Source organism: Hemiscyllium ocellatum, chromosome 47, assembly GCF_020745735.1.
Source record: "Hemiscyllium ocellatum isolate sHemOce1 chromosome 47, sHemOce1.pat.X.cur, whole genome shotgun sequence".
NCBI lineage: Eukaryota > Metazoa > Chordata > Chondrichthyes > Orectolobiformes > Hemiscylliidae > Hemiscyllium > Hemiscyllium ocellatum.
The window spans coordinates 9055459-9079291 of record NC_083447.1 but is presented as its reverse complement, the minus strand read 5'-3'; the positions used below and the strand labels follow the sequence as shown (position 1 = coordinate 9079291).

The following is a 23833-nucleotide window of genomic DNA, read 5'->3' as shown; positions in this document are numbered from 1 at the left end:
AAGTAAAATCCCGGAGTTCCTTATGGGAAAAGCGGACGTTGCGGTGCCACTTAGCTGCTTATTGTTGGTAATGTTGGCGATCTCTCTGCTGGCAACCTCACCAGCCCACCTACTTCACGGACAGCATGTCCCTTTAAACTCCAATTGTTCTTCATACATCCAAGGCTGTACCCCGAACACCTGTCACGTCTGACTCTGTCCCAAGGAAGAATGGTGGTGGTCAAGTAATGGGGGAAGATGTTGAATTTGGACGTCGACTGGGCTTTCAGTGTCAGTTGGATGTTGAGATCTCTTCCTTTTTAGAGAGTGCCAGGGAGAACGGTTGGAGAGTGTTTCAAGAGAGATGGTGAGAGAGTTTGGGGGGCACACTAGGGAGACCCACTACCCTTTAGGGACCGCATGCAGTCCGTTCCAATCACCAGCTTGGCTTCTGAGCAAAGGCCTGGCTATGATCCTCTCCCTCCAGTTTGAGGTGTCACAGTATCTTTACACAATGTGACACAATGATACCCAGCATCATAAAAAGTCTGAGCTTTCGCAGCTGAGAAAGAGGCCTTTTTGGGCACATCGTGTCTCTTTCAGTCATTTAACCATCCATCTCTTCTAATCCCATTTTCCAACACTTGGCCTGTAGCCTTGTAGATATTTTCATACGATCCCTACAGAGTGGAAACAGGCCCTTCAGCCCAACAGGTCCACACTGACCCTCCAAAGAGTAACCCACCCAGACCCATTCCCCTACCCTATTCCTTTACACTTACCCCTGACTAGTGCACCTAACGTACACATCCCTGAACACTATGGGGCAATTTAGCACGGCCAATCCACCCTAACCTGCACATCCTTGGACACTATGGGGCAATTTAGCATGGCCAATCCACCCTAACCTGCACATCCTTCGACACTATGGGGCAATTTAGCATGGCCAATCCACCCTAACCTGCACATCTTTTGCTCTGCAGGAGGAAACCCACGCAGACACTGGGAGAATGTGCAAACTGCACACAGACAGTTGCCCGAGGGTAGAATTGAACCCGGGTCCCTGATATTGTGAGGCAGCAGTGCTGACCACTGAGCCACCATGCCATCCATAACCATGACTTTCTTGATTTGGAGATGCTGATGTACAAAGTTTAAAAATCACTCAACACCAGATTATAGTCCAACAGGTTTACTTGGAAGCACTAGCTTTCGGAGCATCGCTCCTTCATCAGATAGTTACACTCCAAAAGCTAGTGCTTCCAATTAAACCTGTTGGACCATAACCTGGTGTTGTGTTATGATTTTCTTGTATTCAATTCACAGCAGCAAAATATCCCATAGCCTTCCTAACTACCTATCCTGCTATCTTCGAGGATCTATGGACATGCATGCCAAGGTCCCTCTGAATTTTCTGGGGTTGTACATTCAATATGTACCCCTCTGCATTCAATATGTACCCCTCTACCCCTCTCCCGTTTCAGGATTAAATTCCACTTTCCTCCATCTAGCCTGTATCTGAAGATATTAGTGAACCAGATGGGTTTTTCCAACAATTCTAAATATTGACCTTTTCATTAAATGTTGCCACTTCGACCGACCTTTAGCCCGAGTAGGTAGACTTTAAGGCGTGTCTTGAAGGTGGAAAGCTAAAGGTAGAACGTTTGGATCCTAATACCTTGCTGCTTTGGGACCCTTTATCTGGTCACTGGCGCCGTGTAAATGCAGGCGGTGTTTGAAACATGTGAGAAGAGGTTCGCTGGGGCGGAGGCTTGTAATTTGGCCTGGGTAAAGGGGACGTCACTGTGCACCTAATCTGCTCTGGGATCTAAACGGGGAGTAACGCTGAGCAAAAACCAGCCGTATCTTGGTTAATCTCAATTTAACACCAACTTCCTCTTGCTTTCTAGATCAGATTGACATGTGGAGCGCAGACACTTGAACCTCCTGTTTATTCGGTGGTGGGGGGGGGTGGGGTCAGTGTGATTGTCAAAGGAGCGCTTTGTTGATGGAGCCATTTTTCAAAGAAAGGTTTGCATGTCAGAGGGAGTTGCCACTCCCCAGTAATGCCAGTGCAACTTTCGGTGTTACCACACCCACAGCTCCAGTCTGGCTCAACCTGAAGTCAATATTGATTCTTTACAGGGTTCTGAGCAGGTGCTGCTTGGTTCAGTGGGGAACTGAGGGATGTGACAGGGGCCCTTGGGACTGTGCTGAACTGGAGGCGTGGCTTAAGAAATTGCAAGGACTTGCATTTAAATAGCACCCTTAGGGAGACCCCAGAGTGCTTCTGTACCACACTTCAAAAGTGTCGCAGTGTTGGAACGCTGACGGCCGAATGGAACACAGCAAAATCCTGCAAACTGCAAACAAAAAAAAGCCTGCCTTGCTGTATTGATGTCTGTTTTAGGGTCAATTGTTGGCCCAGAGATTCCCACCCCCTGCCTCAGCTCCTGTTTGGAATGTTGGGCACAGAGTCATACAGCACAGAAACAGACCCTTCAGTCCAACTCATCCGTGCCGACCAGATATCCTAAACTAATAGAGTCCCATTTGCCAGCTCTTGGCCCAAATCCCTCTTAATCCCTTCCTATTCACATACCCATCCAAATGCCTTTTAAATATTGTAATTGGATCGGCCTCCACCACTTCCTCTGGCACCTCATTCCATACACGTACCACCCTCTGTGTGAAAAAGCTGCCCCTCAGGTCCCTTTTAAATCCTTCCCCTCTCAGCCTATTGCAATTGTACCAGCCTCCACCACTTCCTCTGGCAGCTCATTCCATACACGTACCACCCTCGGTGAAAAAGTTGCCCCTTATGTCCTCTATCCCCTCTCACCCTAAACCTATGCCCTCTAGCTCTGGACTCCCCCACCCCAGGGAAAAGACCTTGTCTATTTACCCTATCCATGCCCCTCATGATTTTGTAAACCTCTGTCAGGTCACTTATTTGTTCCTGCTTTATGTTGTGGGTTTGTCAAAAACATTTATTCATGATATCACCGGCTAGGTCAGTGTTTATTGGCCATTCCCAATTGTCTCCGCTCCAGGGAAAACAGCCCAAGTCTGTTCAGCCTCCAACCCTGCCAACATCTTTTTGTAAATAAAAGTTTGTGTACATGTACCGACAGGTTCAAGAACAGTTTCTTCCCTGCTGTTATCAGACTGGACCTTTCAAATTTTAAATTTAATGTTGATCTCACTTTGTGTGCACCTTCTCTGCAGCTGTAATATTGTATTCCTCGCCCTGTTCTGTTACCCTTTGTGTATGATCTGCCTGTACTGCACACTGAACAAAACTTTTCACTGTACCTAGGTACGTGTGGCAATAATAAATCAAATCAAATCTTTTGTGCACCCAGTCGGCTCAGAGTTTTCCACCTCTGCTCCTGCTTGGAATGGTTAACCACAGAGTCTTCTATCAAATCCACCCCAAAAAGCAGCAGGTGCCTAGGTTTAACGCCCCTGTCTAACCTGCTCAGTTCCTCTCTTGGCTGTCGCAGTCAAATGAGGCTCAAACCCATCACCTCCTCACTCCGAGGGGATGTGCTGTCCTCTGAGACATAGCTGACCCTTTTCCCAGCAGGCCCTGGTCAGGAGCTTGGTTTGCCAGCCCTGCTCTTGGCGTTACCTACCCTGGCAGACACAACTTGGTGAACTTCAGTCAATCGATAACGTCTGTGCTGGCATTCTTGTCCCCTCACCAAAGTGGTAGTTCAGGTTACGATGCTCGAATCCTGTGGAGTATTTGGTGGAAGGGTTATTGTCCTCTGTGTTTTGGCATCTGGCTGGGAATTCCAAAGGCCACCATGTTTCCCAAAGGAATTTTTAACAACTATTTCATGGGCTGTGAGCATTATTGGCTGGACTCTTGAGGTTGATGGTGAGACACTGCCTTGTAACTCCCAAGCACTGTGTGGGACTTTGAGTCAGAGACTGGGAAGGAACTCTAACAGACATACAATGCGACTAGGACATAGATTAGATTACAGCTGAAAATGTTGCTGGTTAAAGCACAGCAGGTTAGGCAGCATCTAAGGAATAGGAAATTCGACGTTTCGGACATGAAGGGCTTATGCCCGAAACGTCGAATTTCCTATTCCTTAGATGCTGCCTAACCTGTTGTGCTTTAACCAGCAACACATTTTCAGCTGTGATCTCCAGCATCTGCAGACCTCATTTTTTACCCATAGATTAGATTAGATTACTTACAGTGTGGAAACAGGCCCTTCGGCCCAACAAGTCCACACCGACCTGCCGAAGCGTAACCCACCCATACCCCTACATTTACTCCTTACCTAACACTACGGGCAATTAAGCATGGCCAATTCACCTGAGCTGCACATCTTTGGACTGTGGGAGGAAACCGGAGCACCCGGAGGAAACTCACGCAGACACAGGGAGAACGTGCAAACTCCACACAGTCAGTCGCCTGAGTCGGGAATTGAACCCGGGTCTCTGGCGCTGTGAGGCAGCAGTGCTAACCACTGTGCCACCATGCCGCCCACATACCACAACCTAACTGTCTAACTTCTATAAAAGACATCTCCGAACTGACAGCCAGACTTCTCCGAGCAATGGGATTCATGACCGGCCATAAACTGACAGCTACGCTCAGACAACAGCTCACTAGAATAAAAGGCCCGATACCCATCGAGAGTAATGTAATTCACAGGATTCCATGCAAAAACTGTTTGAAACATTATATAAGAGCAAACAAGAAAGGGTGAGTGAGGGAATAGAAGGGAATTGGGGAATGGGAAGGGAGGTTATTTGAAATCTGAGAACTCCATTTTAAGTCCTCCGGGCTATAGGATGCTGTGGGGCATTGAGGCCAGCAACATCTCGTATCCCATGAGTAAATGTTTGGGACACCCACACTGACCAACCCCACCGCCCGTGGCTGAACACTTCAACTCCCCCTCCCACTCCGCCAAGGACATGCTGGTCCTGAGCCGCCTCCATCACTAAACCCTAACCACCTGATGCCTGGAGGAAGAACACCTCATCTTCCACCTTGGGACCCTCCAACTACGCGGGATCAATGTGGATTTCATCAGTTTCCTAATTTCCCCTGTCCCCACCTTATCCCAGTCCCAAACTTCCAACTCGGCACCACCTTTTTGACCTGTGCATCTTCCTTCCCACCTATCTGCTCCACATTCCCCACCAACCTATCACCATTAACCCCCACCTTCACCTACCCATTGTATTCCCAGTTACCTTCCCCACCCGCCTCCCACTTATCTCTCAGCTCCCCTCCCTGGCCTACAAGCCTCATTCCTGACAAAGGACATATGGCTGAAACGTCAGTTCTCCTGCTCCTCTGTTGCCTGACCTGCTGTGCTTTTCCAGCAACACATTTTTGACTCTGATTTCCAGCATCTGCAGTCTTCCCATTCCCCCGTTGCAAAAATTAGCCAATTGGCTGAATTTTGAGTGTTAGCTGTGGGGCGGGGGGCGTGGATTGGTAGCTGGCGGCTGGAGAATGGAAGAGTGTTTCTACTCTTGGGTCAAGCCTCCTTTGTCTCAGGTAGAAACTTCCTCTTGCATTTCCGTCTCCAGGGATATTAGGTGCTTTTTGCATCTCAGGAACTTGAACTGATTGACGATTTATTTGTACATCTAATGAATGAAACATTTTCTCTTGTTTAAAAAAAATCCTCTCTGTGTCTCTGTGTCTCTGTCTCTCTGTCTCTCTGTCTCTCTGTCTCTCTGTCTCTCTGTCTCTCTGTCTCTCTGTCTCTCTGTCTCTCTTCATGCAACAAGGTTTCTTGAGGATCTGTAGCCCAAGGGGTAGCATTGCCAAATCTGGGCTGAAAATCCCTGGTTCAATTCCTACTCCAGGACATGAATAGCCTCAGTAGGTGTGCTCTGATAAGACCAGCAGGTTAACGATCAATCCACCATGGCAGGCATTAAGAACACAGAGCTGTTTGTTCCTGGTCATTCGAGCCCACGTTCAGACTTTCTTGTCCACATGGTTGGCCACTTGTGACAAATGGTTTGTTAGTTCCATTCCCCTCCCCGCCCCCATTTCCTCCCATCCCTCTTCCTCCCCCCAACACACAAACACAAACACATGAACACGAATACGCACATGAACGCAGACACACACACATGCGAACACACGTACACACACGCAAAAACACACTCAAAAAGAGACACATGAAAACACGCACACACACGAAAATACACGAACACAAAACCACGCGCTCACACACAAAAAACAAACACACGCGCGCACACACAAAAACACACAAACGCACGCACACGCACAAGAAGTATTGATTCCCACTTTTAATCAGATTTCTTTTTCTGGAGATCTTACTGTGCTCAAGATAAACTGCTATACGTTCAAGCCATTTAGATGAACATTAAGTCATTTCTAAAAGGTGAGATGATGTCTCCTTACACTCTTTCTTTCTCTCTCATACTTCCACACACTCATACTCTCTTTGTGTCTGTCTCTCGCTGTCTCTGTCTCTCCCTTTCTCGCTCACTTTTTGTCTTGCTCACCCTCGCTCGCCTTTGCTTGCTCCCTCTTCCTCTTACCAAAAGAGAAAATGCTGGAAAATCTCAGCAGGTCTGGCAGCATCTATAAGGAGAGAAAAGAGCTGACGTTTCGAGTCGAACTGACCCTTTGTCAAAGCTGACAGTTAGACTCGAAACGTCAGCTCTTTTCTCTCCTTACAGATGCTGCCAGACCTACTGAGATTTTCCAGCATTTTCTCTTTTGGTTTCAGATTCCAGCATCCGCAGTAATTTGCTTTCTCCCATCCATTGACTGTCTATACTTCCAGCCGCCTCAGGAAGGCTCCCAATATTGTCCAAGACCCCTGCCACTCCAGTTATAATCTTCCAATAGCGGGCAGAAGGTGCAAATGCTGAAATGCGCGTGCCAACAGACTCAAGAACAGCTCTTCCCCGCTGTTGAATGGACCTCTCAAATTTTAAATTTAATGTTGATCTTGCTCTTTGTGCACCTTCCCTGCAGCTGTAACGCTGTATTTCCTGCCCTGTCCTATCGCCCGAACGCAAAACAGAACTTTTCACTGTGCCTAGGTTCGGGTGACAATAATAAATCAAATGAAATCAAAAAGCTGGGATTGGAAATTGAAAAACAAACACATGGTCTTACTGAACGGTGAAGCTGGGCCGAGTCTGCTGCTATATCATATTAGACAGGCAGGAGGCTGGGGAACACAGCAAGGCAGGCAGCATCAGGAGGGACAGGCAGGAGGCTGGGGGAACACAGCAAGGCAGGCAGCATCAGGAGGGACAGGCAGGAGGCTGGGGGAACACAGCAAGGCAGGCAGCATCAGGAGGGACAGGCAGGAGGCTGGGGGAACACAGCAAGGCAGGCAGCATCAGGAGGGACATGGCAGGAGGCTGGGAGAACACAGCAAGCAAGGCGGGAGGCTGGGGGAACACAGCAAGCCAGGCAGCATCAGGAGGGACAGGCAGGAGGCTGGGAGAACACAGCAAGGCAGGCAGCGTCAGGAGGAACAGGCAGGATGTTGGGGGAACACAGCAAGGCAGGCAGCATCAGGAGGTGGTGAAGTCAATGTATTGGGTATCATGTGTCTGTCTGACTCTCCCGTAGATCTCAAATCTGTCTGGGTCAACCCCTTGGATGTGATCAAGGAGACACCTTCCAAAAAGCCCTCTGGTGCAGGGAAGGGATCCTGTGATCCTGTGATCTTGTGGATTTGTAGTTGTAAGATTTTAGACCATGAGACATTGCTCACCCGAAAAGTGGGGGTTCAGAAAAAAAAATTAGCAGGATGTTGCCGGAGTTGAAGGTTTTGCATTATAAGAGAGGCTGCATCTGCTGGGACTGTTTTCCCTGGAGCATCGGAGGCTGAGGAGTGACCTTACAGAGCTTTATAAAATCATGAGGGACATGGATAGGGTGAATAGACAAGATCCTTTTCCTGGGGTGGGGGAATCCAGAGCTAGAGGGCATAGGTTTAGGGTGAGAGGGGAAAGAGGACATAAGGGGCAACTTTTTCACCGAGGGTGGTACGTGTATGGAATGAGCTGCCAGAGGGAAGTGGTGGAGACTGGTACAATTGCAACATTTAAAAGGCATCTGGATGGGTATATGAATAGGAAGGGTTTGGAGGGATATGGGCTACATGCTAGCAAATGGGACTAGATTGATTTAGAATACCTGGCCTGCATAGATGAGTTGGACCGAAGGGTACATCTCTGATTATGACTCTAAAGAACATTAGTAAACTAGACTGGCTGGTTGCCAGAAACAGCCTACTATCGTTAGACTCTTGACTACAGATTTCTTTTTGTTAAAAATTGAACTCTAATTCCATCTGCTGTGGTGGGATTCAGACCTCACTCCCCAGACCATTAGCTGGGTCGGCGGATTAATCGTCCAGGAACAATACCTCTACACCATGGTGATGCAGTGATGTTAGTGCAGAGGGGACTATGCTCTGTGCAGAACCCCCCTGAGTTCCTGAAAGTCTGATCTGTTGTGTCCTGGTTTCTGTCCAGTTCCCAGAATGCGGCTTCTATGGAATGTACGACAAAATCCTCCTCTTCAGACACAACCCGACCTCGGACAATATCCTGCAGCTGGTGAAATCTGGGCACGATATCCAGGAAGGAGACCTGATTGAAGTTGTGTTATCAGGTGAGAGCCAATGGCATCTGCGTCTGTGTCTCCGTCTGCGTCTGCGTCTGTGTCTCCGTCTGCGTCTGTGTCTGTGTGGCCCTCCCTCTGTTTCCTCTTCCCCTCCCTTGTCCCCTTATCCCCCCCTTGCTCTTCCCTAATTTCCTCCTGCCCCCTTCTCTCTCCCTCCGCCCATCCTCTTCACCCACCCTCGCCTCCTCTCTCTCCGTCCACCCTTCTCCACCCACCATTGTCTCTCTTCTCTCTCTTTCCCCAAATTTGCCCATCCTCGCTCCCCTTCTCCCTTTTTCTCCCTCCTCCCCACCCTTATCCCTCCTGTCCTCACACTAGCCCACCTTTCCCTCTCCCATTATCCACTGCCCTGGCTCCTTGGAGTGTTTAATATCACTGGGTGTTTGAGATTGAGCTCATTAAGCTGCTCCATCTAGAATGTTTCCGCTGCGCTAAATCATTGCATTGTGTACCCAGGCATGACGTATACACCTGACAAAAGCTAAAAAACAGGCTAATACTCCAAATTAATTAAACCACGTTACCTCCCCTCAGCAATAGATTATCATTATTTATTGCTGCCAATCACATTATTCAAATAAATGGGGCAGCACAGTGGCTCGGTGGTTAGCACTGCTGCCTCCCACAGCGCCAGGATCCCAAGTTCGATTCCCACCTCGGGTGACTGTCTGTCTGTGTGGAGTTTGCACATTCTCCCCGTGTCTGCGCGAGTTTCCTCCCACAGTCCAAAGATGTGCAGGTCAACTGATTTGGCCACGCTAAATTGCCCAAAGAGTTAGGTGCATTAGTTAAAGGGAAATGGGTCTGGGTGGGTTAGTCTTCGGAGGGTGGACTTGTTGGGCCGAAGGGCCTGTTTCCACACTGTAGGAGATCTGCAGTCCTGCTCCGTCTCAATTATGCATCCCTCTACCAATGCCACAGTGATGGATGATCTCATTGCTGTTTGTGGCTTTCTGCTGTGGACAAACTGTCTACAGCAGTTCCGATGTTACAGCACTTCCTCTTTGTTATCTGTATCGTTTATTGGGACGTCGAGATTCTGAAAGGAGCTGGTGCAAAAGTTGGTTGAGTTTGCGATGCATGAGCCTGGCTTTCGTGTTCTAGAACTCGAGATCCTTCGCTCGATAAGATTGTCTGATTGTGGCTGCTTTCCTGCTTTTACCTCTGCCCCCGATAGCCCTTGCCACACTCCTGTCTCTGTCAAAAAGAAAGTCTGTCAACCAGCCTTGAATATTTTCAATGCCGCAGCCCCTGCTGCTCTCGGTGGGAGAGAATTGCAAATAATGATGATTCTCGGTAAGAAGGTTAACACTGCTCCTTATGTCTGTCATAAACGAGTGGTCCCTTGGATCTCCACCTATTATTTCTAGATTTCCTTTTAAAAAGAGAAAGTGTTATCTGCGACTTTTTGTCTATTCGTAGAATCCCTACAGTGTGGAAACAGGCCCAACAAGCCCACACTCAGAAGAGTATCCCACCCAGACCCATTCCCGTTACCCTATTTCTCTCCATTTACTCCTGACTAATACACCTAACCTACACACCCCTGAACACTATGGGTAAATCAGCCTAACCTGCACATCTTTGGACTGTGGGAGGAAACCCACGCAGACACGGGGAGAACGTGCAAACGCCACACAGACAGTCGCCTGAGGCTGGAATCAAACCCAGGTCCCTGGCACCGTGAGGCAGCAGTGCTAACCACTGAGCCACCATGCCGTCCTGTGTTGTTGAGCAAAAGCAGGCCCCTATACAAATGTAGTTTTTGTTTTTTAATTGTGGACTGAAATCAGTTTTGCAAATCCAGCATGACTGGACGATTGTATGTTTTGAAATAAGTAGTCTGGTGCTCATTGCAAGTGTTGCTTACACAGCTGCATGTTCAAGTAATGGTGGGTGTGTAATTCCCAGTTTAGATCAGAGTGGTGCTGGAAAAGCACAGCAGGTCAGGCAGCATCTGAGGAGCAGGAAAATCGACGTTTCGGGCAAAAGCGCTTCATCAGGAATGGAAGCTGATGAAGGGCTTTTGCCCGAAATGTCAATTTTCCTGCTCCTCAGATGCTGCCTGACCTGCTGTGCTTTTCCAGCACCACTCTGATCTCAACTCTGGTTTCCAGCATCTGCAGTCCTCACCTTTGCCTAATGTAGTTCGCAGGCTAACTGGAGTGGTTGTGTACAGATGGAGTCGTAGAGTTATGCAGTACGGAAACACTCTCTTTGGTCCAACTCAGCTCTGCCAACCAGATCTCTTAAATAAATGCAGACCCATTTACCAGCACTTGGTACAGGAGTCTTAACAGATCTGGTGAACAGGAACCACAGAAATGTCTTCCTGGTCTTTATCTCCCTCCATAACCCCATTTCTTTTCCCCAGTGGGGGAAATTTGTAAGAGAATTAAAGTTCTAATTGGCGAAGCTATATGCTGATGGTTCACAATGGTTTGCCACTAATTAGAGTCTTTAAATGCCCTTTCTGTCAACCAGGGCTGGAAAGCCCAGCAAATTAGGGAATCCTTGCATGCTGTTTAAAGTCTGTCACTTTTGTGATGATTCCAGAAGACGTAAATTGTATCCTGGTTCTTATAGGAGAAAGTGAGGTCTGCAGATGCTGGAGTATCAGAGCTGAAAATGTGTTGCTGGAAAAGCGCAGCAGGTCAGGCAGCATCCAAGGAACAGGAAATTCGATGTTTCGGGCATGAGCCCTTCATCAGGAATGCTGCCTGACCTGCTGCGCTTTTCCAGCAACACATTTTCAGCTCACTCCTGGTTCTTATAGTCCTATTAGACCGGATTAGCTTCAATATATTATTTTAATTTCAAGTCAGGTTTCTGTGATGGAGTAACTTGTTCTTTCTCTCCTTCCTTACTTGAGTATCTCTTTTTTTTTAAAAGAAAAAAGCCTCCAGAGATGAACTATAAACGAATTTCCCTGTGGAATTTTTAGTGTGGGCAATAAGAATAGTGAAAAGTGCAAATGGGCAATGATTTGCAAGGATTAAGGCAGCATTGAGACAGAGAGAGAGAGAGAGGACTGCAGAGATCAGAGTTGGAGTGTGTTGCTGGAAAAGCACAGCAGGTCAGGCAGCATCGAGGAGCAGGAGAGTCGACATAAGCCCTTCATCAGGAATTCCTGGTGAAGAGAGAGAGATGGGCCAAGGCTTTGTCTGGAACATCTCCTGCATTCCCCTGTTTGGGGTACAAGAAGAGATTTTCCTTGGATGGTGATGGTTAGCATGAGGGGACATAGCTTTAAATTGAAGGGTGATAGATATAGGGCAGATCTCCGAGGTAAGTCCTTTACACAGAGAGCAGTAGGGACGTGGAACATACTGCTTGCAACAGTAGGAGAGTCGCCAACTTTAAATGGTCATTAGATAAACATATGGATGATAATGGGACAGTGTAGGTTAGATGGGTTTCAGATTGGCTCCACAGGTCAGTGCAACATCGAGAGCTGAAGCTGTGCTGTAATGTTCTGTGAGAGTGAAATTGGGTGCAGCAATTTGAGGTTAATGTAGACAGCTTCAAGTGAAAGTTTGAGGGAGAAGGGGAGTGGAGGATGTGGTATGGGAATTGTGGAGCAGATTGGCTCGTTCTTTCACCGTACGGTCTATTTAGTTCTGACTGGGCTGGGAAGGGGGAGTTTTGTATTCAGCTGCAGATCGCTCGCTGTGCGGCAGGAAGTCGGTGCTCCCTCCACCTTGTGGTTTGTTTGCTGCTTACTCTGCAAGTTAGACTGCACTCTTTCTGCTTAGAGCAATGCTCTGGGTGACAGCAGGGCTGTACACAGAGGAACTTGATGAAAAAGTCCCCCCCCCCCCCCGGCCCAGAGCCACAGGATTGACCAACCGTGGCAGAGTAGGAAGGTACAGAAAAGTTTTACCAGGATGTTGCTGAGACTGGAGGGTTTGTGTTATAAGACGATGCTGGGACTTTTTTCATTGGAGCGTCAGAGACTGAGGGGTGACCTTCCAGAGGTGAATACAATTATGAGGGACATTGATAGAGTGAATAATCGAGGTCTTTTCCCCAGAGTGGCGGAAGACTTTAAAAGGGACCTGAGGGGCAACTTTTTCACGCAGAGGGTGGTGCGTGTGTGGAACGACCTACCAGAGGAAGTGGTGGAGGCTGCTACACTTACAATATTTAAAAGATATTTGCTCAGATACATGAATAGGAAAGGGTTAGAGGCCAAATACAGGCAAATGGGACTAGATCAGTTGGGAAATTTGGTCGGCATGGACAGGTTGGACCGAAGGGACTGTTAACTGTGCTCTATGACCCTCTCTCCCAGTCTGGGCTATTTTAACTGGGTGGTGAAAGCAGTATTGTGGGCTATGCTGGAGTAAGACTGGGAGTAGGTGATGGAAAGGAGTAGGGATTGAATTGGAATTCGGGCTAAAGCCCTTTGAGTTCCAAAACATGCCGATATCTTGCTGTCCAATATCATCGCTTCAAAGAATACTGGACTGACTGAGATCAATGATGATGAAAAGTTGATATTTTATACTTTTCAAGACAAGAATGCTCAGCTATCTTCCACCTGCTGTGGTCATGGCGTTGCTCAGGAATTCATCACAAAGATTTCTTTTCCAAAAAATATCTTTATCAAGTGGCAAGTCAGAAACTTGCATTTATGTAGCAGCTTTTGCAACCTCTGAAAGGCTTTGCGCCAACACAGCCCTTTCTGATGCAGAGTTCCTGCGGTTATGCAGAAAATGCAGCAGCCAATTTTTTTGTTTTAACACACAGCTCCCTCCACTCAAAGCAATGTTATAAATTTCTTTTTGTTTGTTGAGCAATTTAATGCTGGCCAAAACACAACCCTCCCTTGTTCCTTGTAGAACATCACTCCCATTCCTCCAAGGGCTTGCAAATCCTGGGCCGCATCCACTGCCAAATCCTAGCTACTCTATAACTGGAGGAAGAACGCCTCATCTTCCACCTTGAGATGTTCCAACCATACAGGATCAACATCGATTTCACCTGTTGCCTCATTTTCCCACCACCCACCTCATCCAAGATCCAACTGTCCAACTCAGCACTGCCTCTTAAACAGTCTTACCTGTCCATCTTCCTTCCCACCTATCCACTCCACCCTATCACCATCACCCCCATCTTCATCAGTGCTAACCACTGAAGCACCCTGCTGCCCATCTCATGGCCTTCAACAATGTTACATAGAGGTTGCTCGCGCGCTTTCTCTTGCGTGCGCTCTCTCTCTTGCGTGCGCGCTCTCTTTCTCATCACTTTAAAGACTCAAGGGAGTAAGAGGAACTGATCTCCGTCAGTAATGTTTAGCAGAGCCTGAACCTCTTGACGTGCTGGAGATGAATCCAATCACACTGGATGGGAGAGCTGGCTGTGGCTTGTGCACATCGTGGTGCTGCAATTAGCAAAGGAAGTGTTCCTCCATCATCTTCCTATGGCAGCTAAGAGTAACATTTAAGTCAGAAAGTCCTTTTGAACTCTACTGTAACTAACCGTGTGCTGACCCTGTCCTGGGAGTGTTTGATGGGGACATTGTATCTAACCCTGTGCTGACCCTGTCCTGGGAGTGTTTGATGGGGGACAGTGTAGAGTGAGCTTTATTCTGTATCTAACCCCGTACTGTCCCTGTCCTGGGAGTGTTTGATGGGGGACAGTGTAGAGGGAACTTTATTCTGTATCTAACCCCGTACAGTCCCTGTCCTGGGAGTGGTTGATGGGGGACAGTGTAGAGGGAACTTTATTCTGTATCTAACCCCGTACTGTCCCTGTCCTGGGAGTGTTTGATGGGGACAGTGTATAGGGAGTTTCACTCTGTATCTAAGCCTGTGCTATACCTGTCCTGGGTGTGTTTGATGGGGACAGTGTAGAGGGAGCTTTACTCTGTATCTAAGCCTGTGCTATACCTGTCCTGGGAGAGCTGCACAATAACAGTCTGTACTTGTGGTATAAAGAACAAGTTGTTCCATGTCCTCATGGAGTTAATTCAGAAACGATGTGAGCGATCTCTGTCTTTTGTCTGTGAGCTAATGACGCTGATTCCCAGATGGGCAGCACGTGCTAACTGCGCAGTGAGGAGCTCTGTTTACTCAGCGAGAGTTTGCAGCAGACTGATGCCAAGTGGAATAAAAGAGTCTTTCTTCCTTGCACCTTCTCCTGTTCTCCTGCTGTGTCATTGCCAGGAGTGAGCTCATGTTCAGTGTTTTTAAAAATTTTTTTTGTGCTCATTGGGGCGATTTTTGGAATGCGGACGATATATCTCCAACCTCGTTCAACAGAGAGTTCACAAATCAATAAATGTTTCTTGTTCACTGTGTGTGTGTGTGTGTGTGTCTGTCTGCCTGTCTGTCTGTGTGTGTCTCCTTTTTATTATCTCCCTCATCCCTTCAAAAAAAAACCTTCGGTACCCTTTCTTTCCTCTTTTTTTTGACACTTGCTCCTTAAAACATACTCTGACTGGGTGCCCCATGTAGAATGCTTTTGTAAGTTTGGGTGCAGATGAGGAATAGTAGGAGTGGGAGTAGTTATGGGTCTCCTAAATGTTGCTAGGAGAAAGGTGGTCAAACAGCAGAGGAATAGGAAGATCCCAGGGAAGCCAGTCTAACCTTACAGGCACCGGGCAAAGTAAGATTTCACACTCTTGGACTCCATCTGTGTGCAACCTTATTTACCCAGAATAGATGGGTCTAGGGATGACAGATGGAGTTTAATTTAGATAAGCTGCATTTCGGAAAGGCAAATCAGGGCAGGACTTACACACTTCATGGTAAGGGCCTGGGGAGTGTTGCAGGACAAAGAGACCTTGGAGTGCAGGTTTATAGTTCCTTGAAGGTAGAGTCGTGCAGGTAGGTAGGGTAGTAAAGAAAGCATTTGATCCACTTTATTGGTCAGTGCATTGAGTATGGGTGTTGGGAGGTCATGTTGCAGCTGTTCAGGACATTGTTTATACAACTTTTAGAATACTGCGTTCAGTTCTGGTCTCCTCACCAAAGGGAGGATGTTAAACTTGAAAGGGTTCAAAAAAGATTTACAAGGATGTTGTCAGGTTTGGAGGGTTTGAGCTATAGGGAGAGGCTGAATAGGTTGGGGCTGTTTTCCCTGGAGTGTTGGAGATTGTGGGGTGACTTTATAGAGCTTTATAAAATCATGAGGAGGATGGGTAGGATGAATAGACAAGATTTTTTTTTGTCTCCAAGGGTAGGGGAGTCCAAAACTAGAGGGCATAGGTTTAAGGTGAGAGGGGAAAGATTTAAAAGGGACCTGAGGGGCAACTATTTCATGCAGAGGGTGGTACCTGTATGGAACGAGCTGCAAGAGAATGTGGTGGAGGCTAGTACAATTGCAACATCTAAAAGACATCTGGATGAGTATATGAATAGGAGGGATTTAGAGGGATATGGACCCATATGGGACTAGATTAATTTATGATATCTGGTTGGCATGAATGCGTTATTTGGAGTGTTTGTTTCTATGTTGAACGGATGTCGAGATGTGTCTACACCTGATATTTTAAATTGTTCCAAGTCCGTGACTCCATGACTTTAAGTCATCCTGCCTGACTGCCAGTCTGTTAATGAGGTATAATTTATCCCACAAGATCAACCTGACCTGGGGTTCATTTACTCAGTTAAAACCTCTTACGAGTGCGAGATTCCCCAGAGGTTTTGAGGTGTTGCCCATTTCTGAAGAACCACCCGGACATTGCACAAAAGTAAGATCCTGGAAGATTTACTCAAGTGCGTCTCGAGTTACAGATAAATCTTTTATGGATCCGAGGCTGGGTGGGGCAATGATGGAGCCCTGTGGAAACTGGTCATTTATGTTTAAGACAGATCAGGAAGCCATAGTTGTTAATGTTGCGGTCTGGTACAAAGACGACGAGAAGGCACTGGAGAGGAAAAGAAGCTAAACTATGAAAACCATGGACTTGAGATGACTCTATCTATAGGTAGCTCAGAGATCAAGCACTTCTGCTGAATGACCAGGGCCAGAGATGCATGGGGTTCAAACGAAGTAACAGCTGTAAGAGTTTCCAAAAGGGTTGAAATCTTCACTAAAGAAATGTCAAGATTTGTATATTCCTGACATTGTTACAACTCAATTTTGAGTTTGAGATTCTTTTGTTAAGCAGGGATATTAATGGATATTTGCCAAAGACAGGTATATGAAGTTAGGTCATAGATGATCTCATTGCATAGTAGGATCAGCCGCAAGGGGCCGAATGGCCTACTCCTGGACCTACGTTCTTCAGCAACAGATGAAGTCTCAAATACTTGTTCAGCTTTTTGCTGGGGGGGGGAGCTGTATCTGAGGGGAAGCTGAGGACTGGAGATGTTGGAGAGTCCGAGTCGAGAGTGTGGTTGGGAAAAGCACAGCAGGTCAGGCAGCGTCTGAGGAGCAGGAGAATCGATGTTTCAGGTATAAGCCGTTCATCAGGAACTCTCCCGCTCCTCGGATGCTGCCTGACCTGCTGTGCTTTTCCAGCGCCACACTCCTCGACTCTGACTGTATCCGAAGCCACCAGAATAAGACTTGAACGCAAAAGTGAGTCTTGGCATCGCAACATTTTATAAACTTTGTTTGCATGGCTTGGAGTTAATTGAGAAGTATAGTTACGTTGTATTATTGTAGGCTATTTTGATAATGTTGTGAAACTTGAAAGGGTTCAGAAAAGATTTACACGGATGTTGCTGGGGTTGGAGGATTTGAGATATAGGAAGAGGCTGAACAGGCTGGGGCTGTTTTCTCTGGAGCGTTGGAGGCTGAGGGGTGACCTTGTAGAGGTTTATAAAATCATGAGGGGTATCGATAGGGTAAATAGACAAAGTCTCTTCCCTGGGGTGGTGGAGTCCAGAACTAGAGAGCATAGGTTTAGGGTGAGAGGGGAAAGATATAAAAGAGACCTAAGGGGTAACTTTTTCACTGAGGGTGGTACGGGTATGGAATGAGCTGCCAGAGGAAGTGGTGGAGGCTGGTACAATTGCAACATTTAAGAGGCATTTGGATGGGTATGTGAATAGGAAGGGTTTGGAGGGATATGGGCCGGATGCTGGCAGGTGGTACTAGATTGGGTTGGGATATCTGGTCAGCATGGACGGGTTTGACCAAAGGGTCTGTTTCCGTGCTGTACATCTCTATGACTCTATGTCTAGCATGTCAAAAGATGTAACTTTGGTAACACATTCCCAGTTAACTAACCCAGTATGGCATCCAGTTGTATGATTGTCTGGCCCACAGTATCCAGTCTGAGTGTGTGGAAGAGTTACTGACTTGGTCAACAGTCTTCTGGTCCCAGGACAACATTGGCCTGAACACAGGAAAGTGCAAACACCTACAGGCAGTGTCAAGACTCAGACAAGGGCCTCACTTGCATGTGTTAAAATAGCCACAATGTAGGATAAATTATTCAAGAAGAAATGGATGCTTGTAGTGTGGAATCCAGCCATTTGGCCCATCGAATCCATGCCAACCCTCCAAAGAGCATCCTACTCAGCCCCATTCCTGTAGCCATGACCAATCCACCCCAGCTTGTACATCTTCGGACTGTGGGAGGAAACCGGAGCATTCGGAGGAATGGGCGAATGTGCAAATTCCACGCAGTTGCCTGAGGCTGGAATCGAACCCGGGTCCCTGGCATTGTGAGGTGAGCCACTGTCCCACCCACATAGGAACAGCAATAATCTACATTAATAGGGGTGTATAAGATCGAGGAGCATAGGCAGGCAGGATAGAAAACAGCTGTAAACCTTTGTTAAAGGATTAATAATCGGGGGTATAATTTTAAGGTGAAGGATAAGACGTTTAGAGGGAACTTAAGGAAATACTTCTTCACCCAGGGGTGGGGGTCTGGAATGCACTGTCTGGAAACCCCCACAACCTTTTAAAAAGTCACTTGGGATGTCATAACATCCAAGGCAGTGTGGGTTTAGTTATTTTTGACAAATTTTAGAATGGGCTAAAAGGCCTTTTCTATCCTGTATATTTCTATGATGTATATAAAGTGAGGGGAGTAAAAATATCTGATTTACTATGGTAGCCTGTATGATGAGTTATAGAATATCTGTCTTAGACAAGCACAACTTGGAACTGACCAGAGAGCAGGGACTATGAGACTTGGTGTTGTGACAGGATTGATTAATAACTTTGCTAACAGAGATGTCTTTACACTATCAAAATCGGATTGACTTTTACACCCAGTGTGAGAGGGAGAAGACTGGGTAGAAGCTAAAGCTAAATTAATACATGAAACCTTAAGTGACACTCTACAATGGCTATTGGACAGATCCACAGAGTGAGTGACTAATGTTTAAGAGGACAGGATAAATATTTTCTTACAATGTGGGAAAATTCTAATGGGAGGGCCTGCTATTCCTGGTTCGCGAAGGAAAACAATTAGCTTGAGCATAAAACACACAACTGCTTAAAAATGAGCAGTAATTCTGTGTGTAGTTTTGCACATTCTCTCCGTTTCTGCATGGGTTTCCTCTGGGTGCTCTGGTTTCCTCCCACAGACACAGATGTGCATTGTTGGCGCTAAGTTGCCCAGAGTGTCCAGGAATGTGCAGGTTAGGTGGATTGGCCATGGAAAATGCAGGATTGCAGAGATAGGGTCGGGGGTGTGGGTCTGGGTGGGATGCTCTGCGGATGGTCATTGTGGACTTGATGGGCCCAATGGCCTGCTTCTGTGCTGTGGGGACTCTTAAGGAAGTAATGAGAAGATGTAAAATGAGCTGTCACAGGAAGTGGTGGACAGTTACAACATTTAAAAGGCATCTGGATTGGTATATGAATACAGCCATATGAGTAGGAAGGGTTTAGAGGGAGATGGGTGAAATGCTGGCAAATGGGACTAGATTAATTATAATATCTGGTCGGCATGGACGAGTTGGATCTAAGGGTCTGTTGCTATGGTGTACATCTCAAGACTCTGACCTAGAGTCATAATCAATTTTTATAGATGCGTCTTTGAGAGCATCCTATCCAGATGCATTAAGGCTTGGTACAGCAACTGCTCTGCCCAAGACTGCAAGAAACTACAGAGAGATATGAATGCAGCCTAGACTATCACCAGCCTCCCATCCACTGATTCTGTCTACACTTCCCACTGCCTCGGGAAGGCAACCAGTGTCATCAATGACCCCTCCCACTCCCAGTTATAATCTCCTCCATCGGGCAGAAGATATAAAAGTTTGCATACAGCGGAGCAGGGAGTGTTTTGTTCAGTTAATCAAATGCTGGATAATCTATGCCGAATAACACCGGTAGCCACTCGTTGAGATCTTGCAATCTTATTTGGATCATCTGAAATTAAGTTGATCGAATGCCGGATAATCAAAGTCCCTCTGTACACTTACTAACAGATTCAAGAACAGCTTCTTCCCCGCTGTTATCAGCCTTATGAATGGACCTCTTTGATGTTCATGTTAATCTCTCTTTGCAGCTGTAACATTGTATCCTGCACACTGCTCTGTTACCCTGATGCTCTTGTATCATACAACCTGCCTGTATAACACCAGGACAACACTTTTTTTTCCTCACAGACCTTACAGCACAGAAAGAGGCCATGCAGCCCATCTGGCCTGCACAAATTGACAAAGATCTGAAGATACTATTCCCATTTTCCAACTCTGTGCTGTCCAAATGTTATGCAAGGTTATGACCCTTGCAAAGCACCTTTTTGGCAGTGACTCCAACCATCTTGAGTAAAATATAAAGTCTCAACTCTCCTCTTAGCCTCCTCCTTACTTTAAAGCTATGGCTCGCCATTTAATGACCCTGATCTCCCCTCCCTCATCAGCCAGGGAGATATCTGATCCAGGCCTGGAAAGTTGTCAGTATAGCCTCTCTCTTTGTTAACTTCTCCTCCTCTTTCACAGCCCTGAATTGAATTTATTGTCACGTGTACCGAGGCTCAGTGAAAAGCTTTGTCTTGTGAGCAATACAGGCAGATCACACAGTTAAGAAGCATAGATAGTAAATAATAGGGAAACAGCAGCAAAAACCAAAACACAGGTACAGGGGAATGTTAAGAGTTTGTGAGTCCATTCAGTATTCTAACAACAGTAGGGTAGAAACTGTTTTGAACCCAGCTGGTGCGTGTGTTCAGGCTTCTGTACCTCCTCCCCGATGGTAGAGGTTGTAGAAAAGCATTGCCAGGGTGGGATGGATCTTTGAGAATGCTGGCGGCCTTTTTTTGATGGTGGGCCTGGCAGATGGATTCTATAGATGGAAGGTTGGCCTTTGTGATTGTCCGAGTTCACCACACTCTGTCCTGCTCCCTGATGTCTATACCAACACCGTCCTTTTCCATTGTGAAGACTGACGCAAAGTACTTATTGAGGGCCCACATTATCTCTATGGTTCCTAATGGAGCCTACACTTTTCCCAACATACCGACCATGTACTTCTGCTGTATTCTCCTTCAGTGCCTCTCATCCACTTGGACCAACTTGGGTTTCATCTTTCCTCTTTTCACTGTGCCCCAGTAGATGTGATAATAATAAATCAAGTCAGATCAATGATTGGTTTGGATACAAAGAACAGCGTGGAGTGACCAAAGTTAATTAGGCAGGAAGAGTTAGATTCAAAGACGTTCGCTAGGAGTGTAAATGGATAGCAAGGCATTTGAAAAGGAAAAGAGAAACTCCATGTTAGTCTACGAGAGAGTGATTATAGGGATTAGATTAGGTTAGATTAGATTACTTACAGTGTGGAAACAGGCCCTTCGGCCCAACAAGTCCACACCGACCCGCCGAAGCGCAACCCACCCATACCCCTACATTTACCCCTTACCTAACACTACGGGCAATTTAGCCTGGCCAATTCACCTGACCAACACATCTTTGGACTGTGGGAGGAAACCGGAGCACCCGGAGGAAACCCACGCAGACACGGGGAGAACATGCAAACTCCACACAGACAGTCGCCTGAGGTGGGAATTGAACCCAGGTCTCTGGTGCTGTGAGGCAGCAGTGCTAACCACTGTGCCACCGTGCCGCCCCTAGGGAGTTAATAAGGAACTAGGTGGATGAATAATCAACAAGTTTGCTTCCGCCTTCATTCTTGAGAATACAGAAGAATGCCAGAAACGGCTGTAAGTCGAGAGTTGAAAGAGAGAGAGGGGAACTGAGTAAAATTTACAAAGGAAGTGGTGCTAACCAAACCAGATGTAGCTGGATTGACAAGCGTCTGGGTCTTAGTGGACTTCATCTGAGGGGCTTTGGAGAAAAAGAAGTGAGGTAATAGATGGTGTTAGTTTTCCAAAATTCCCCCGATTTGGGAACGCACTCATTAGATTGGGTAGAAGCAAACATGAGTCATCTACTCAAGAAGAGAGGGAGACAGACAAAAACAATGGAGCAGTTAGATTGACATGTGCTCATGTGGAAGATGTTAGATGTGTACTTTTTTTCGTAGATGTTGGAAGAGTCCACACATGGTTTTGCTGGAGGAGGATCGGGCTTAACCAATTTAATAGATTTCTTTGAATGAGGAGCAGAGGCTATGAATAAAGGGAATTCTGTTGCCATGGTACACTTGAATTTTCAGAAGGCGTTCAATATGCTACCCCAGCAAAGGCTAATCCAAAAATCAAAGCACATGGTGTAGGGGGGTAATATATATTTGCAAGTCCTGAGGGATCTGTGCTGTAACATTGGAATTTTACAATTGACGTCAATGACTTGGAAGAGGGCAGCGAAGGGCATAGTAGCCAAATGCACAGATGACACCAAGAGAGATAGGAAAAAATGTTGTGAAGAAATCACATGGACATTACTGACCAATATGAGAGACTGAGTGAGCGAGCAGGGATACAATGTGGGAAAATGAGAAGTTATTCATTTCATCAGGAAGAACTAAGTAGAGCATTACTTAAATGGAGAATGACTGTAGAATTCTGAGGTGCAAAGGGATTTAAGTGTTCTGGTGCCCAGATTATGAAAAGTTACTGTGCAAGAACACTATGGGATGTTGTCCTTTTATTACGAGAGGAGTTGAAAATAAATCCAAGCATGTTATGCAGGGTGAGACCATGTCTTCTGTGCAGTTTGTTGTCCAAGAATTCCTACAGTGTGGGAATAGGCTGGAGCAGAGGATATTCAAAATGGAGTAGGTGCATTCCTAATCGCAGTGAAGGTAGTTTGCAGAGTTCTGCCTTCTGGGGATCCGCAGGTAGGTATTCTGACCTGGAATAGTGTGCAAAACTGCTCTGCCCTTGCCTTAGAGAATTAACGTTGATTTCCTCCTTTGTCTTTTTAAGGTGCTGCCACTTTTGAGGACTTCCAGATTCGCCCACATGCCCTGAATGTGCACTCGTACCGCGCGCCAGCGTTCTGTGACCATTGTGGCGAGATGCTGTTCGGGCTGGTGAGACAGGGACTGAAGTGTGACGGTAAGAACACACGCATTTCCTTCCTGCAGCGCAGTTTCCAGACTTCCAGGCCAGGCTGAAGCTGTCCAACTGCTCTGGGTTTCTGGATGTGCAGGTTAGGTGAATTGGCCATGCTAAATTGCCCGTAGTGTGACAGGGTGAATGTAGGGGAATGGCTCTGGGTGGGTTGCTCTTCGGAGGGTCGGTGTGGACTTGTTGGGCCAAAGGGCCTGTTTCCAAACTGCAAGTAATCTAATCTAAGCAAGCATCTCAGCTGGCTATTCAACAATGCTGGCATCAAGCCTCTGATAGTTCCTTTCCACACAAATGGCACTCCCTTTCACCAGAACACAGCATGCATGACCTGGGTTTAGAGACAGAGTAAAGCTGCTGTTTCTTTCTAAACCGAAAGTAAATCTCCCTCTGCAGTGTCCCTGATAAAACACCCAGGAAAGGGATAGCACAGGGTTAGATACAGAGTAAAGCTCCCTCTACACTGTCCCCATCAAACACTCCCAGGACAATGACAGCAAGGGGTTGGATACAGGGTAAAGCTCCCTCTACACTGTCCCCCCATCAAACACTCCCAGGACAGGGCCAGCACAGGGTAAGATGCAGAGTAAAGCTCCCTCTGCACTGTCCCCATCAAACACTCCCAGGACAATGACAGCAAGGAGTTAGATACAGGGTAAAGCTCTCTCTACACTGTCCCCATCAAACACTCTCAGGACAGTGACAGCAAGGTTTAGAAACAGGGTAAAGCTCCCTCTGCACTGTCCCCATCAAACACTCTCAGGACAATGACAGCAAGGGGTTAGATACAA

General features: G+C 46.8%; 1 protein-coding gene across 2 annotated transcripts in view; it reads left to right on the top strand.

Moving 5' to 3' along the window:
* Nucleotides 1-23833, top strand: part of prkd2 (protein kinase D2) — a 123370-nt gene that overhangs the window by 58081 nt on the left and 41456 nt on the right. For both annotated transcript variants that reach the window (XM_060856221.1, XM_060856222.1), the window contains 2 exons: nt 8500-8638; nt 22899-23030. In XM_060856221.1, coding sequence (XP_060712204.1) covers nt 8500-8638; nt 22899-23030 — 271 coding nt within the window. The remainder of the gene's footprint in view (nt 1-8499; nt 8639-22898; nt 23031-23833) is intronic.